At 34.9% G+C, this 17,409-nt stretch overlaps 2 protein-coding genes across 2 annotated transcripts; both read left to right on the top strand.

Moving 5' to 3' along the window:
- Window positions 17-4,640, top strand: LOC109331799. The gene is made up of 4 exons (XM_019566520.1): window positions 17-142; window positions 533-1,153; window positions 1,516-1,950; window positions 3,999-4,640. Exons 2-4 carry the CDS (start codon window positions 535-537, stop codon window positions 4,175-4,177), a joined length of 1,233 nt encoding a protein of 410 aa, XP_019422065.1. The 5' UTR covers window positions 17-142; window positions 533-534; the 3' UTR covers window positions 4,178-4,640.
- On the top strand, window positions 5,860-16,377 carry LOC109330964 (phosphatidylinositol/phosphatidylcholine transfer protein SFH12-like). Its single transcript, XM_019565228.1, has 23 exons — window positions 5,860-5,903; window positions 6,443-6,550; window positions 6,955-7,177; window positions 7,923-8,022; window positions 8,105-8,371; window positions 8,716-8,793; window positions 8,897-8,998; window positions 9,083-9,132; window positions 9,302-9,401; window positions 9,946-10,023; window positions 10,186-10,248; window positions 10,436-10,538; window positions 10,668-11,056; window positions 11,362-11,436; window positions 12,995-13,318; window positions 13,403-13,452; window positions 13,622-13,721; window positions 14,266-14,343; window positions 14,506-14,568; window positions 14,756-14,858; window positions 14,988-15,376; window positions 15,682-15,756; window positions 16,155-16,377. Exons 2-23 carry the CDS (start codon window positions 6,523-6,525, stop codon window positions 16,164-16,166), a joined length of 2,850 nt encoding a protein of 949 aa, XP_019420773.1. The 5' UTR covers window positions 5,860-5,903; window positions 6,443-6,522; the 3' UTR covers window positions 16,167-16,377.

Below are 17,409 nucleotides of genomic sequence, written 5' to 3'. Positions count from 1 at the left end.
TACACGTTGAATAGATAGATAGATAAATGAAAAGAATGCAAGAATGCAGGTTGGCACGCTTCCATTTCTAGGCGCTGCCCTTTTTCTATCTCACTTATTCCTTTCTCCTTTTCACTCCGTTTTCATTCTCTTCCATTTCTAGGTACAACAATTCTTCTTATTTCTCTCTCACCTTTTCTCTTTCATTTTATGTTTCTTCATTGCCATAATAGCTCACAGGGACAAAAATTCAATTACGTATTTCGATTTTTTATTTTCAATTCCATCTCTCAAATGTATGATTCGTTGCAAAATGGGTTCTGTTTGATTTTTATTTTTATTATTTCTTATATTTTCCCCAAAAAGTTTGTTTTTTACTTCGAAATCGAATAGAAAAACGAGATTTAGCCCCTATTTGATTAGAACTTTGCAATTATTTGTCTTTTTCCATGCAGAGGAAGGGGGAGATGAATGAAATTTTTTAGGTTAGGGATTTCATATAATTAGCTGAGTTTTGACATATATGTTTGATTTTGATATGATTGTCTTACAGCCATGCCGACCTTTACTGCCATAGCATTCGATAGGTTGATAGAGGCTGGAGCTTCCAAACCTGTTCACAAATCTGTTCCAACCTTAATGCCTGCCCTGAACTCGAGGAAGCATAGTGAACCTATTCAGAAAAAGAAGCCTCTTCCTCGTCCTCCATTAAAACCAGCTCTCTATGCCACTCCTGAGGTGACTCCACTTCCAGATTCACCCTCTTCCTTCCCTCCTTCTCCATACATCATCAACCACAAACGCCGTGGTCCACGCCTCCTCAACAGTTTTTCTGATGTCAATGGTAAGAGCTCTGATACTCTAGTTGCTAGCACTTCAGCTGGTGATCTCCAATTCACTTTCACGAACCCTGAACCTGTTGAAGAGGAGCAGGTGAATGGTGATACTGAACTTAATAGGACCAATGGTGGGGGATGTAATAGTGTTATTAATGGGTTACACATGGAAAAGGTAATGGAATTGAGTTTAGAGAGAGACGGCGAGGCTGACGACTTCTTTGATCCTCGGGATTCAATGAGCTTAGCAAGTTACACAGATGGAGAGGATAACACGTGTATAGAGTGTGCTTTGAAACTCAACACTCCTCATAGGGAGTTTTTTGATGCTTGGGAAGGTAAATTAGATTTTTTTACTGCTAATTATTACTTTAAATTTTGAGGGTGTATATGCGTGGATGATCATAGGCATGTATTATCCAAAAGAGTTCTGATTGATGTTATGTTAACTACCATTTTCCTTTTTATTTTATTTTTAAATCATAATTTGTTTTTTTGTTTTTTTTGTCACCTTTTCTCAATGTCAAACTACTATAGGAGTCATTGCAGTAATAAAAGGAATATCCTGATTTTCCCATTGATTTATCAGTTGTACTGCATATTTCATATACCAATCAGGCAGAGGAGGAAAAGAGGGTTTGTAAGTGTCTTGTAATATTTCATGTCATAGATTAGCTTACTTGGCACTTTTCTTCTGTAGAACTCTCTTCTGAAGGTGGGTCTCAGAATGGTTTATGTGATGTTGAAGCTGAGTTGCGTGGGATAAGGTTGAGTCTATTGATGGAGATAGAGAAGCGGAAGCAAGCTGAAGAATCCCTTAACATCATGCGGAACCAATGGGAGAGAACTAGACAAGAGTTATCCCTTCTGGGAATTGTTTTTCCAGCAGATTGCAGTGCTATTTGTGAGGGCGAGCAGCTGAGTTCTAATACTGTAGAAGATCTTTGTCAGCAAGTTCACATTGCTAGGTTCATATCAAGCACCATCGGAAGAGGAACTGCCAGGGCTGAGGTGGAGATGGAGATGGAAGTTCAATTAGAAGCCAAAAACTTTGAGATCGCTCGACTATTGGAACGTCTCCACTGCTATGAAACCATGAATAAAGAGATGTCTCAGAGGAACCAGGAAGCAGTAGGTAAGATTTATGTCATCTTTTTGGCCTATAAATTTATTGATCAAGTGATCACATCTATCCTTCTATTTTTTAACTCATTATGTGCATGTGGTTTTTAATGTGTGATAAGTGTGTATGTATAGCTAGTATTCCCTTGAGTTGTCATTTTACTTTTATTCGTAACACTTTTCTCCTACTTTCCATTTATTTTAAGTCACAAGAATATTTTCAATAAAGTGGAACAAATACTAGATAATGTCGCTGAGTATTTTCAGGTTGTCGACTGCAAAGTGCGAATGTTGTATGGAAGGGATGTTTAACTTTGTAAGAATATATGTAAGATAGTATGCTGACGGCTTAATCGCAATTATGGGCTATAGCTTCCTGATCCAAAAAATAAAGTCAAATATTAGAAGAAAAATAATGAATATAAAAAGCATTCTTATTATGATAGTATATAGCATTTCTATTATGATAGTATATATTATAATATCTGAAGCATATTATAAAATTCAATAATTATTTGTCAAGAAAAATTATCACTAAGTGAGGTCGGTTATATGGACCGAATGATCTCAAATGGCTCTATCATATATCACGTCCATTAGCAAAATATTGATATCTAAATCTTTCATAATCATTTCACCCATGGTTTTTCTTAGCTTCCATCTGCCTCTAGAAATTAGACTAACCTCCACCTTACTAGGGTTTCTAATGGTTTCCTATACAAATGTTCAAACCATGTAAGGCGCGGCTCTTCAATTTTATTACAATAGCTGCAAAGTTTGGTCCTTTTAGCTATGTGTGTTGGTGAGTGACTTCAGCTGGTGTTTGTAGCATAGTACTTATCCTCCTCTCCTTTCTCTATGGCTTCCGATCACTTAATATGTTGCTGCTGCTTTTGCTTAGGGGTTCAGGTATATTGGGATTCCTATTCTTAATTTTTAGTCATTGTACAATGACCTCTGGCTGTTTTAACCCTCTTTATGGGAACATCTGCCATGCATTTGCCTAGCCACACCATCTCTGACGTACAAGTGGTTATTTTCTCTCTTGGGTCGTGTCCTGTCATATTCAATGTTGAGATCTGCTCTGGTTTGTCTATTTAGTTCTTTTCCAATGCTAGCTCGACATGTAAAAATCAGCATACAACAACAATCAAACCTTAATCTCACTAGGTGAGCTCGGTTACATAAATCAAACGACCCATAATGCTGAGTGATAATCGCTCAAGAAATCCACAATACTTTTTTAACTGAAAATTGTCTATGCGTTGATATTGTAAGAGTTTTTTACAATGTTAGCTCATCCATAATACACATGTTAATCATCAACGACTCTTAAATAAAAGTATACACATGAATGTTGGGGTGATTAACTGACTCTTTAAAATTCTTCACATTGAAAGTTTGTCGATATTAAACTCTTTTTATTCTCTTCCCTGACCTACCTAACCGTCAAATTCAACAGTGAAGTGTGAGCCCTAAGTTTGATGCATGTGTATGTTGTTATTGCAATTATTGATCAAATCACAACCATATATCTTCAGTCATTTATCTTTATTGTTTAATTTAGTTGGATTCACACTTGGTAATGTCACACTGATGCTTGACATGTATTACAACTGCTAGTTATTCATTGAAGATTGTGATTGGACTCTTTGTACAAGCGCTCTATACTTCTGAAAATTTTCCTAATCATTAACTTGTATTTTATTTTCCTTAGGATTTGGGCCTCTGTTTCTATACCTTGTGAGAATTATGCATGAAATAAGATATTGCCTATCTGTGTTAAGTTATATCTTCTTTGAACCTATTTTATTTGTTACTGGCTCAATTTTCCTTGTTGGTGAGGAATGTGATGAGCTGTTAGTTTTCTTGTCACATGCTACTTTTTTACTAAGTGGTATCTGCTTTCACAACTCACAAGCATGTTGTCTTGTTTGCATGCATTTAGGGCAATATATGCTTTTCGGTGGGCACAATTTTCTCGGCTTAAATGTGTTTGTCCTAGTTTCCTTTGCTTACTTTGATTGTCATCTCACCGATGTTATTTCTTGTCTTGTCCAGAGATGGCACGGCGTGAAAGGCAAAGAAAGAGTAGGAGTCAAAGATGGATTTGGGGCTCTATCACTACTGCTATTGCACTTGGTAGTGCAGCAATAATATGGTCTTATCTCCCGGCGGATAAAGGATCGGTGTCTGCAGATCATGATCTAGTTCCTGAACATGATGATGCAGCCAACTAACATACCATCAATATTAACTTCAATAAAAGATACATATACTGCTGTGGCTAAATATCTCTTGGTCAGTTACATTTTTTCGGCATCCAGATTATGTGCATAATTTGCTGGGCCTTCAAGTAATATAATATCTTGAACCTTTCACTGGGAACCTAGATGGTAGATTAGTGAAATGGTTCAGTCCATATTGAGATAATACCCTATAGCTTCCTTTGGATTCTTGTGAGCAGAGTATTTCTGCTTTTGCCATCTATACTTTTGGGAGAGTACATTTACATAGATTCTTTATGCTTGCTTCTTCAAGCATTCTAACACAGCAAAAGAAATTTTATACCTAGTGATGTTATGAACCTTAATAAATGAGATCTGGTCAAGTAATGATGATTGAATAACACCAGAAATATTCTTATGGTTGTGTTCTGTAGTGAACAAATGTGTAAGTAAAATATCAATGGTAGTTTAATAATGGTGATTCAATAACACAAGAAATATTACTTTGTTTGCCATGGATGGACAAGGCTATTGTTTCCTTTAGCTCTTGAAATAAGATATTGCTGATCCCAATATTTTGTATTATAAATTATCTTGCTGTTCCAGGCTTATACTGTTATTTTTTTAAGATAGAAAATTGAGGAATTTATGTTTTCGTTCAGTTAGTGCCTCTAAAATAAGGCAATCACTTAATGTAGGGACTAAAGGTATTTAAGAGCAGTTTACATGATACTATTGTCAACATCTAACGAGCTATGTTTGTGCATGCCAAATATCGAATGAGATAAGACCTTATTAGGCACATCTTATATATGATACTCATATTTGTCCTTATCCTATGACCATTAAACTAATCCATAACTTCATTTAAATTAATTTGGATGCAAATTACCCATTTGTTATTATGAGATTTATCATATGCCTATTGTGTGTTTAATTATACACTTAAAAGTTAAAACACCACTTATAACCCATTTTCTACATGCACATCATAATCTAACATGTTAAACCACATATCTAATTTTCTACAATGGTAGTAGTAAAACCAACATAATCTTCAATCTTAAAACTCTTTCACACTTGATGGGTCCTCAAATGAGGAAATTTTTGTCTTCGCTGCCATAGCTTATATATAATTTCATAATAATCAAAATATTATAATATATATAAAATCAATTGAAAAATAAATTTATAAATACGTGAGTATATAAAATCCATACTCATTAACTATTATTATTGTGAGTACCTATTGAAAAACTCAATGTTGCCCAAAAAAAAATATAAAATGTGGACCAAATTGTTATTTTTAATCATTTTTTATCTATTTTAACTCACCTAATCTTATATTTTTAGTGTAATATCTATGCATGGATCATTGCATCATCTATCATTTTTGCATATGAGAAAGGTGTTGACTGTTGAGAGAGGTGTTTGGAGTTTCGCATACTCTTGTTGAGGTGATGCTGTAAAACCAAGAAGAATTTACATGAAAGTAGAAGAGAAACGTGTTAATCTATTATATGTGGCAGAAATGAGTTGTATTCAATTATTAATGGAATAGCCTTATATTTCGCACTAAACCCATTCTCTCTTCTCATTTTGGAAATCCATTAATAGTCAATGCTGCATCACTCTCTCTTAAACAAAAAATCTATTTTCAGAATTATCTCTTCTTCTTATAATCACTTTTCTCTTTTAATCTCTTTTTTCTTTCTTAGGTCCTCTTTGCTTTCAAGAGGTCATTTTCTTACCTTTATCTCTCTTTCTTCTCATTGTATTTTCTGTTTTGATTTAATAACAATAAAAATGTAACTTGTCATTTTGTGTCAAACATTATTTAAACATGTTGTAGAAATAATAGAGTTTTTATAAACTTAGTTATTGGGTTTTGTCATTATTATTTTTGCATACAATGTTTTAAATTGCTTTCGTGGTGATTCCGGCTGCATGCAATTGCATGCATGTCGTGGTACAACTGTATCATTGTGATTTGACATCACACCACAAATATGGGTGATATGTTTGTGATGATCACTACAACTGTCACAATATTATGACTGCATTAGATAATATGATCCATAATTTGACACACTGAGTTTTGCAAGACTCTCTTTAAGACAAAGTTAGTACCTAGTACATGGTACAACCAACTTTGGTATATGTAGAGTAAATGAGAGAATATGATATCTGGTTATACACATGGTGTGTGTTTTTATGCATGATATTGTTGTTCCTATGCATGGTGTATGATGAATTATTGATTGGTGGGAATTGCAGGCAGGGAATTTAGGAGTGTATGATGCTTGGCAGTGCCTAATTCTCCTGAATACCCATTTCAAGAAATCAACAAAACCAACATGTCTGGACCTCTGTCCCCCAAGACAGGTTTCATCTCCAATTCTTTTTTCCTTCCATCTTTCTTAAATTAATCACCAATTACAAACAAAATTTAAACGATGTTTATTGTATCAAATTACGGACCACATCACCTGATGTGGCTACAACATTGTGGTTGTGGTAGTTTCCGAAACTGCATCAATCCACAATTGTGGTTTGACACCAAATCACAATGATGCGGCTACATCAGACCACAATGTTTTCGCATGTATCAGACTATATTTGGGCAGCAAAAGCAAAAGGCAATATCAAAATTTAGAAACATTTTTTAATCACAAAAAAGAATTCACACCAAAACCACTGCAATCCTCATCGCAACGGCCTCAATGGTGACCGCAACTACGAGCGAATTTAAAATACTGACTACAATGTTTGTGGTTCTTACATTGCAGCTCCTGAGAAGACTGACCGTGTCGGTTCTTTAAGAAAGAAGGCAATGAGTTTCAGGAATTCTATAACAAGAAGGAGCAGAAGAAGCAGCAGCAAGGTTATGTCCATTGAAATTGAGGATATCCATGACGCTGAGGAGTTGAAGGCTGTTGATGAATTCCGTCAAGCTCTTGTTTTGGATGAGCTACTCCCTGAAAAGCATGATGATTATCATATGATGCTAAGGTCTTGTCACTTTTCTTGATCCACTTATATTTTATTTATCAAACAAACATGATTTCAAATCAACAATTGTGGAAATTGCGACTAATGCGGCCACAACGCAGTTACAAGAACTACCAAAATCAAAATATCACAGTTGTGATTGCAAACCACAATCTAAATTGCATGGATGTTATCCCAATTGTGGATATGTTTAATTTACTACAATCACAAATAATTTTGAAACACTGCAGCCGATGTGGCAGCAATTGGGGTTGTAATATGATTGTCCATACAGTGAAAACCATCATAATATTGTGACTATAATTACAGTTGCTGACCACATTTCAAAATCCGGCATACAAGTAATAATGCTACAAAGATCAAAATCCTGACAGAATTTAGCCTGAGTTTGTGAAAAGTAGTTGTTTGATAAGTCAAAGTAGCGAGGAGTATTTCTTTATCAATCATTATAACAATGCTAACTCATTATTGGAAAATCTAGCAAAAAGAATTCTGATTGTCTATATTTTTTCGGTAATGAAAAGTTGTATTAAACTGAGCACAAGGGGTGCCTACCCAATACAAAGGAAACGATCAACTGATGATCTATTTAGAGGCTAAAGTAATACAAAGTTTCGGATTTATACACCAATTCTGATTGTCTATTATTTTACCATACAAACTAATATAAATAGTACCATTCCGATTAATGGATGAGTTAGAACTCTAAATGTTTCCCTCTCAATTCCTGCATTTTGTTGTTCAGATTCCTCAAGGCCAGGAAATTCGACATTGAGAAATCCAAGCAAATGTGGTCTGACATGCTCCAATGGAGGAAGGAATTTGGTGCTGACACTATCATAGAGGTACTTATTTTACACCAATCAGTTTTTGATAGGTTTTAAGGGATATATTACAAGTTTTATATGCTTATCTCTTTTATACCAGGACTTTGAATTCAAGGAACTTGATGAAGTGTTGCAATATTATCCCCAAGGAAATCATGGAGTTGATAAGGATGGACGACCCGTGTACATTGAAAGATTGGGTCAAGTTGATGTTACCAAGCTGATGCAAGTCACAACCATGGATCGATATGTTAAATATCATGTCAGAGAGTTTGAGAGGACATTTGATTTGAAGTTTGCAGCTTGTTCCATTGCTGCAAAGAAACACATCGATCAAAGTACAACCATCCTCGATGTTCAGGGAGTGGTATGCATGAGAATTTCTTACTCGCATGGTTTCAAATTTTGGTCTGAAACCACGATTCTGGCCTCAATATATGTGACTGTCATTAGTCAAATGAGGTAGTAATTTAAACAAATTTACTAGGTGACGAACATAGTACGTGGTAATGTAACATTGGTACGTATGGTAAATGAGAGGATTATGTAACAATGGTAAAACCTTTATTTGGTTCACACTTTAGGATAGCTTGACAAAAATAGTATCTTAGGTGAAATTAAATGAACCCTGGTATCAATGAGAAAGTGAAGAAACAATGAGGAAAATATGAAAATGTGTTGACAACTTTTAATATTGTCTTTATGTCACAGGGTCTTAAGAACTTCAACAAACATGCCAGGGAACTTGTCACCCGCCTTCAGAACATTGATGGAAACAATTATCCAGAAGTATGTTTCTTTTTGTTAAGATTTAAAGGAAAGAGTTTTTGTTGTGAATAAATATTGTGGATTGCAGAGTTGTAATATCATGTAATTGGTTGCTTCACTGCAGACCTTGAATCGCATGTTCATCATCAATGCAGGTTCTGGATTCAGAATGTTGTGGAACAGCATAAAATCTTTCCTTGATCCAAAGACCACATCAAAAATCCATGTTAGAACATAGACCATATCCTAAATCTGTTTGTTATGTTAAGAAATATGATTTTTTTTACTAATTGAACTTGTAATTTATCAGGTTCTTAGCAACAAGTATCAGAGCAAATTGCTTGAAATAATTGATGCTAGGTGAGTTCATGATAACTAATGGAATATAAAATTTACCTTGTTTTCTTGTGTCACAAGTAATGTTAATCCCTTTAGAATCCATAGTTGACATTATGTGTGTTAAAATTTCTTCTTAATACTGTCTCAAGTTTGTTGATAAGCTTCACATTTATTGGTTTTGCTTTTCTAGTGAGTTGCCAGAGTTTTTAGGAGGTACTTGTACTTGTGCTGATCAAGGAGGCTGCATGCGTTCTGATAAGGGCCCATGGAAGGACCCTGAAATAATAAGGGTGGGCTTCCAATCCTTCTTTTTGTTTCTCTTTTATAATCTCAGCTGATAATTTGTGTTCTATTTGTTGAATCTGATCCCAACCAAATGGTAGTCCTATTGTTACTTGAAAAGTGAAGAGTCATAAGTGAGACTAAGTCTTGTACTAAATCCTTAGGGAAATAGTTCTATGGACATTTTCCACTTTTAAACTCTTCCACTCATAATCTACCTGTCAAGTGTGTGTAACACACACTTACTTGTCTGCTCCCCCTTATGTCCACTATACCCTAACTGAACCATTGGGTCAGATACCACTTGTTGCACCAAAGAGCCTTCGATTACAAGGAATTCCCATTGGTACCGGACATGAGAAAGGTGAAGAGCCACAAGTGAGATACTAAATCTTGAACCAAAACCTTAAGACAATGGTTCCATGAGTCTTTCCCACTTATATACCCTTTCATTCATCTCTCATATCTAATGTGAGACTTTACACTTGAAAACACCCAATAATATTTATAGATCGACTCACAATCTTATGTATTTGATAAATGGACTTGCAGATGGTTCAGAATGGAGAGCACAAATGCTCAAGAAAATGGGAGCTTCCTGTGGTGGAAGAGAAAACAACAACTTGTGAGGTGAGATAGCTTATTTGAAGGTCTTCACAAAACACATTGGTCATTCATTTAACATCTCTATAAATGTTTTAGTCTTCTATGCTCAAGACAGTTTTTTTCATATTATATATTAGTTCCTTCTGCCATTGGTGAACTTTCAAACTAATCTTTAAGCATGCTTAGGAAAATCAGACTTCCACTTTGGAGGCAAATCTCACCTCACAATTGTCTTCTGTTATTGCTCAGGTATGCCAGTATCCATTCATTCTTATTATTCATGCAAATCATGCTTAATCTTGTTAGCAATGAAATATGTTAGTAGTACTTCTTTATCACACAATATAGTTTATCACCAACATTCCTCTTGTATTTTGAATTCTTAGTGCTCCTTGTTTCCTTAATTTTAACCTTTATAGAAACATAAATCCTACAGGCCCCTGCTACTAAAGCTTACAACTACGATGACTTCGTCCCTGCGGCTGATAAAACTGCTCGGAAAAAGGTTGATGATAATGACACTTTTGCATTATCAAAAGGTGAGACATTTTATCTATTCTTAAACTTAGATAAAGGCTTTTCTGATTGTTGTCAGTCTCACCCCTGTGTTCCCTTCCCTTCCAATTTATGAACTGAATTATGTATGCATTTTATTCAACTCATGGCAGTTGGAGTAGAAAGTTACGCCATGGCCGATTCGTGCAAGATTCACGAGAAAGTGAATTCCCAGATTTTCAGTGGTGTGATGGCCTTTGTGATGGGAATAGTGACCATGGTAAGAATGACAAGAAACATGCCAAAGAAGCTCACTGATGCTGACTTCTACTCCAATTCTGCTTACAAGGGTAGCCAGAAAGTCTCTTCTGACCAAATGACTACTAACCCTGCAATTTCGGCTCAAGAATTCATGACCGTGATGAAACGAATGGCCGAGTTGGAAGAGAAAGTGATCAACATGAATCAGAATGCTTGCATGCCACCAGAGAAGGAGGAAATGTTGAATGCTGCTATAACCAGAGCAGATGCATTGGAGCAAGAACTTATGGCAACCAAGAAGGTGAATAAATTGATATAGTTTGTTTCCTAACATTTCACCAAATTATAAGCTGAACCAGCTAGCGATTCAAATCGTGGACCGCCTCACATGATGCGGCCACAATATTGTGGTTGTGTTGACCATCACAATTGCGGTGTGAAATCGAAACATAATGATGCAGTCATATTGGGCTGCAACACAACCACATTGGACTGCATTTTGTTCAAATATGAAGTTCTGAATTGTTAGTGGTGTCATTATTATACAAACCTATGCTCTATCCTTCTCCTTATGAAAGTTTTGACTTAATGGTTCCAATTTGTTAGGCTTTGGAGGATTCACTTGCCACTCAACAGGAGCTATCTGCTTATATTGAGAAAAAGAAGAAAAAGAAGAAGTTGGTAAGTATACTTAATGGAAGATGTTCAGATTGTTAAAAACTTTACCGGTTACGATACATAGATAGCGTATCACTCACTATTTATGTGTTAATTATCATTCATTCTTAAATACAAATAATATATATGAGCGATGGACGACGATGTATTGGTCATGTGAAAAACTTTACATAGATATTAAACTCTTTTGATTAGAGAAAATAATATATACAGTGACCGTGTAATAGTTTTTTATACTATTAGTGAATCGTCTACCATTCATTCATGTATTAATCATCATTTATTTTTTGAATATAAATAATATACATGAATGGTGAATGATATATCAATTGTATAAAAAACTTTAGAGAGACAATAAATTGATATTGAGCTCTTATTTAATATTTTCTTGTCTAATGCAGTTCGCATGGTAAGCTCTGAATACAAGTGGGTTTTAATTTTCCTTTTGGATGTTGGAAGAATTCCCAGATTATGACATTGAATGATGAAAATACCAAATATTAATGTACCAAATTATGATCCTAAGTACTCTAGGATAGGACTTGCTCTATGTATATATAAAAAGTGATGCACAATGTATCAAAAGTGAGTCCTATTTTGGACGTACAAGAATGAATATCTTATAGTTCATGCACGTGATATTTCATGGTTCACTTTCTTCAATTAATTTTGTTTAGATTCTAGGGATTTATAGTTTCAGTATGTAATAAAGTGTTTATACAAGCCTCATACCAAGATTCTCACTTAGAATACCTATTATCCAAAATAAAGCACAATACTTCCTTTTCTACAATCACTCACCAAACCCTGGTGAATCTAAGAATCACTTTGATTCAATAGAAGAAAAATACTTTTAAAATGATAGGTGAAATGAAATGTCACTTTAAAACATGATTGAAGTAAAGGTGTTTGACTGCATAGGAATCAATTTTATGGGGCCATTGCTATCATATAACTCACATTTATACATTCTTGTGAGGTGGAATATGTGTCTAAAGTGTATAAGCAATTACCTATCTCACTGCTAATAGGATCAAATTTCTAAAAAAAAACATTTTCAATCATTTTGGTGCAGCTCGAGCCATCATTAGTGATGAAGGCTTTCACTTATGCAATTCTCAGCTAGCCAATGCTCTTGAACACTATGGGGTGAAACATAAGGTGACTTCACCTTATCACCCCCAAACTAATGGGCAAAGTGAATTATCCAACTAAGTATGATATGCTTTACTTGTAGGCATCAACTATTGTCTTTAAGATCTTGAGTTCGTTATTCTAACTTGTCAATTGTGTTGAGAAAATCATCTAGTTGAGTTACATACCATGATCATTTTAGTGCAAATTGTAATGTTGAAAATTCAAGCATGTTTATTGAAAAACTCTAGCTTGAACTTTTGTTTGTGGATAAACAAAGTCCTAAGTTGAGGAGAGTTGTTAAGTGTCAAAATGTCGTATTTGACTTATCATTTGTATGACATGTTAGCTCCAACATTAGTCTAATTTTTATCAAATTAATCATAAATGTAACATATTATTTGAACTGTGAGATTTTATCTTTTAGAGTGTTTGTGCGAGCCAAAATCGGAGGAATTATTGTCAAAAAATCAAGTTTCTGGACAAAAACAACCTAGGCCTAATGCAGGAATTACTCCCAGCACATCTGACAGACCAGGAAGCTACGTCCAACACAATCCATGCAATGAGCGAAACTAGCACCACTCAGAATTCACACCGAGTGCAATCCCTATGTTGGGCGAAATCAGGAAGAAATTTTGACGTATCCTTGTGTTGGACAATTTCGTCCAACATAGGAGATGTGCCCCACACAACTTGGCTAGGTGGCATAAAATCTTTCCTTGATCCAAAGACCACATCAAAAATCCATGTTAGAACATAGACCATATCCTAAATCTGTTTGTTATGTTAAGAAATATGATTTTTTTTACTAATTGAACTTGTAATTTATCAGGTTCTTAGCAACAAGTATCAGAGCAAATTGCTTGAAATAATTGATGCTAGGTGAGTTCATGATAACTAATGGAATATAAAATTTACCTTGTTTTCTTGTGTCACAAGTAATGTTAATCCCTTTAGAATCCATAGTTGACATTATGTGTGTTAAAATTTCTTCTTAATACTGTCTCAAGTTTGTTGATAAGCTTCACATTTATTGGTTTTGCTTTTCTAGTGAGTTGCCAGAGTTTTTAGGAGGTACTTGTACTTGTGCTGATCAAGGAGGCTGCATGCGTTCTGATAAGGGCCCATGGAAGGACCCTGAAATAATAAGGGTGGGCTTCCAATCCTTCTTTTTGTTTCTCTTTTATAATCTCAGCTGATAATTTGTGTTCTATTTGTTGAATCTGATCCCAACCAAATGGTAGTCCTATTGTTACTTGAAAAGTGAAGAGTCATAAGTGAGACTAAGTCTTGTACTAAATCCTTAGGGAAATAGTTCTATGGACATTTTCCACTTTTAAACTCTTCCACTCATAATCTACCTGTCAAGTGTGTGTAACACACACTTACTTGTCTGCTCCCCCTTATGTCCACTATACCCTAACTGAACCATTGGGTCAGATACCACTTGTTGCACCAAAGAGCCTTCGATTACAAGGAATTCCCATTGGTACCGGACATGAGAAAGGTGAAGAGCCACAAGTGAGATACTAAATCTTGAACCAAAACCTTAAGACAATGGTTCCATGAGTCTTTCCCACTTATATACCCTTTCATTCATCTCTCATATCTAATGTGAGACTTTACACTTGAAAACACCCAATAATATTTATAGATCGACTCACAATCTTATGTATTTGATAAATGGACTTGCAGATGGTTCAGAATGGAGAGCACAAATGCTCAAGAAAATGGGAGCTTCCTGTGGTGGAAGAGAAAACAACAACTTGTGAGGTGAGATAGCTTATTTGAAGGTCTTCACAAAACACATTGGTCATTCATTTAACATCTCTATAAATGTTTTAGTCTTCTATGCTCAAGACAGTTTTTTTCATATTATATATTAGTTCCTTCTGCCATTGGTGAACTTTCAAACTAATCTTTAAGCATGCTTAGGAAAATCAGACTTCCACTTTGGAGGCAAATCTCACCTCACAATTGTCTTCTGTTATTGCTCAGGTATGCCAGTATCCATTCATTCTTATTATTCATGCAAATCATGCTTAATCTTGTTAGCAATGAAATATGTTAGTAGTACTTCTTTATCACACAATATAGTTTATCACCAACATTCCTCTTGTATTTTGAATTCTTAGTGCTCCTTGTTTCCTTAATTTTAACCTTTATAGAAACATAAATCCTACAGGCCCCTGCTACTAAAGCTTACAACTACGATGACTTCGTCCCTGCGGCTGATAAAACTGCTCGGAAAAAGGTTGATGATAATGACACTTTTGCATTATCAAAAGGTGAGACATTTTATCTATTCTTAAACTTAGATAAAGGCTTTTCTGATTGTTGTCAGTCTCACCCCTGTGTTCCCTTCCCTTCCAATTTATGAACTGAATTATGTATGCATTTTATTCAACTCATGGCAGTTGGAGTAGAAAGTTACGCCATGGCCGATTCGTGCAAGATTCACGAGAAAGTGAATTCCCAGATTTTCAGTGGTGTGATGGCCTTTGTGATGGGAATAGTGACCATGGTAAGAATGACAAGAAACATGCCAAAGAAGCTCACTGATGCTGACTTCTACTCCAATTCTGCTTACAAGGGTAGCCAGAAAGTCTCTTCTGACCAAATGACTACTAACCCTGCAATTTCGGCTCAAGAATTCATGACCGTGATGAAACGAATGGCCGAGTTGGAAGAGAAAGTGATCAACATGAATCAGAATGCTTGCATGCCACCAGAGAAGGAGGAAATGTTGAATGCTGCTATAACCAGAGCAGATGCATTGGAGCAAGAACTTATGGCAACCAAGAAGGTGAATAAATTGATATAGTTTGTTTCCTAACATTTCACCAAATTATAAGCTGAACCAGCTAGCGATTCAAATCGTGGACCGCCTCACATGATGCGGCCACAATATTGTGGTTGTGTTGACCATCACAATTGCGGTGTGAAATCGAAACATAATGATGCAGTCATATTGGGCTGCAACACAACCACATTGGACTGCATTTTGTTCAAATATGAAGTTCTGAATTGTTAGTGGTGTCATTATTATACAAACCTATGCTCTATCCTTCTCCTTATGAAAGTTTTGACTTAATGGTTCCAATTTGTTAGGCTTTGGAGGATTCACTTGCCACTCAACAGGAGCTATCTGCTTATATTGAGAAAAAGAAGAAAAAGAAGAAGTTGGTAAGTATACTTAATGGAAGATGTTCAGATTGTTAAAAACTTTACCGGTTACGATACATAGATAGCGTATCACTCACTATTTATGTGTTAATTATCATTCATTCTTAAATACAAATAATATATATGAGCGATGGACGACGATGTATTGGTCATGTGAAAAACTTTACATAGATATTAAACTCTTTTGATTAGAGAAAATAATATATACAGTGACCGTGTAATAGTTTTTTATACTATTAGTGAATCGTCTACCATTCATTCATGTATTAATCATCATTTATTTTTTGAATATAAATAATATACATGAATGGTGAATGATATATCAATTGTATAAAAAACTTTAGAGAGACAATAAATTGATATTGAGCTCTTATTTAATATTTTCTTGTCTAATGCAGTTCGCATGGTAAGCTCTGAATACAAGTGGGTTTTAATTTTCCTTTTGGATGTTGGAAGAATTCCCAGATTATGACATTGAATGATGAAAATACCAAATATTAATGTACCAAATTATGATCCTAAGTACTCTAGGATAGGACTTGCTCTATGTATATATAAAAAGTGATGCACAATGTATCAAAAGTGAGTCCTATTTTGGACGTACAAGAATGAATATCTTATAGTTCATGCACGTGATATTTCATGGTTCACTTTCTTCAATTAATTTTGTTTAGATTCTAGGGATTTATAGTTTCAGTATGTAATAAAGTGTTTATACAAGCCTCATACCAAGATTCTCACTTAGAATACCTATTATCCAAAATAAAGCACAATACTTCCTTTTCTACAATCACTCACCAAACCCTGGTGAATCTAAGAATCACTTTGATTCAATAGAAGAAAAATACTTTTAAAATGATAGGTGAAATGAAATGTCACTTTAAAACATGATTGAAGTAAAGGTGTTTGACTGCATAGGAATCAATTTTATGGGGCCATTGCTATCATATAACTCACATTTATACATTCTTGTGAGGTGGAATATGTGTCTAAAGTGTATAAGCAATTACCTATCTCACTGCTAATAGGATCAAATTTCTAAAAAAAAACATTTTCAATCATTTTGGTGCAGCTCGAGCCATCATTAGTGATGAAGGCTTTCACTTATGCAATTCTCAGCTAGCCAATGCTCTTGAACACTATGGGGTGAAACATAAGGTGACTTCACCTTATCACCCCCAAACTAATGGGCAAAGTGAATTATCCAACTAAGTATGATATGCTTTACTTGTAGGCATCAACTATTGTCTTTAAGATCTTGAGTTCGTTATTCTAACTTGTCAATTGTGTTGAGAAAATCATCTAGTTGAGTTACATACCATGATCATTTTAGTGCAAATTGTAATGTTGAAAATTCAAGCATGTTTATTGAAAAACTCTAGCTTGAACTTTTGTTTGTGGATAAACAAAGTCCTAAGTTGAGGAGAGTTGTTAAGTGTCAAAATGTCGTATTTGACTTATCATTTGTATGACATGTTAGCTCCAACATTAGTCTAATTTTTATCAAATTAATCATAAATGTAACATATTATTTGAACTGTGAGATTTTATCTTTTAGAGTGTTTGTGCGAGCCAAAATCGGAGGAATTATTGTCAAAAAATCAAGTTTCTGGACAAAAACAACCTAGGCCTAATGCAGGAATTACTCCCAGC

This window comes from Lupinus angustifolius, chromosome LG17 (genome assembly GCF_001865875.1).
Source record: "Lupinus angustifolius cultivar Tanjil chromosome LG17, LupAngTanjil_v1.0, whole genome shotgun sequence".
In the NCBI taxonomy this organism is placed as follows: Eukaryota; Viridiplantae; Streptophyta; class Magnoliopsida; order Fabales; family Fabaceae; genus Lupinus; species Lupinus angustifolius.
Note: the sequence above shows the minus strand (reverse complement) of the source record. Positions and strands in the feature narration are given on the sequence as shown.

Coding starts and splice junctions, on each gene's coding strand:
- LOC109330964 (XM_019565228.1), top strand. CDS start 6,523: ATGTCTGGACCTCTGTCCCCCAAGACAG. Junction 10,249..10,435: donor TGTCTTCTGTTATTGCTCAG/GTATGCCAGTAT, acceptor TAAATCCTACAG/GCCCCTGCTACTAAAGCTTA. Junction 13,722..14,265: donor AGGACCCTGAAATAATAAGG/GTGGGCTTCCAA, acceptor ATGGACTTGCAG/ATGGTTCAGAATGGAGAGCA.
- LOC109331799 (XM_019566520.1), top strand. CDS start 535: ATGCCGACCTTTACTGCCATAGCATTCGATAGGTTGATAGAGGCTGGA. Junction 1,154..1,515: donor GTTTTTTGATGCTTGGGAAG/GTAAATTAGATT, acceptor TTTCTTCTGTAG/AACTCTCTTCTGAAGGTGGG. Junction 1,951..3,998: donor GAGGAACCAGGAAGCAGTAG/GTAAGATTTATG, acceptor TGTCTTGTCCAG/AGATGGCACGGCGTGAAAGG.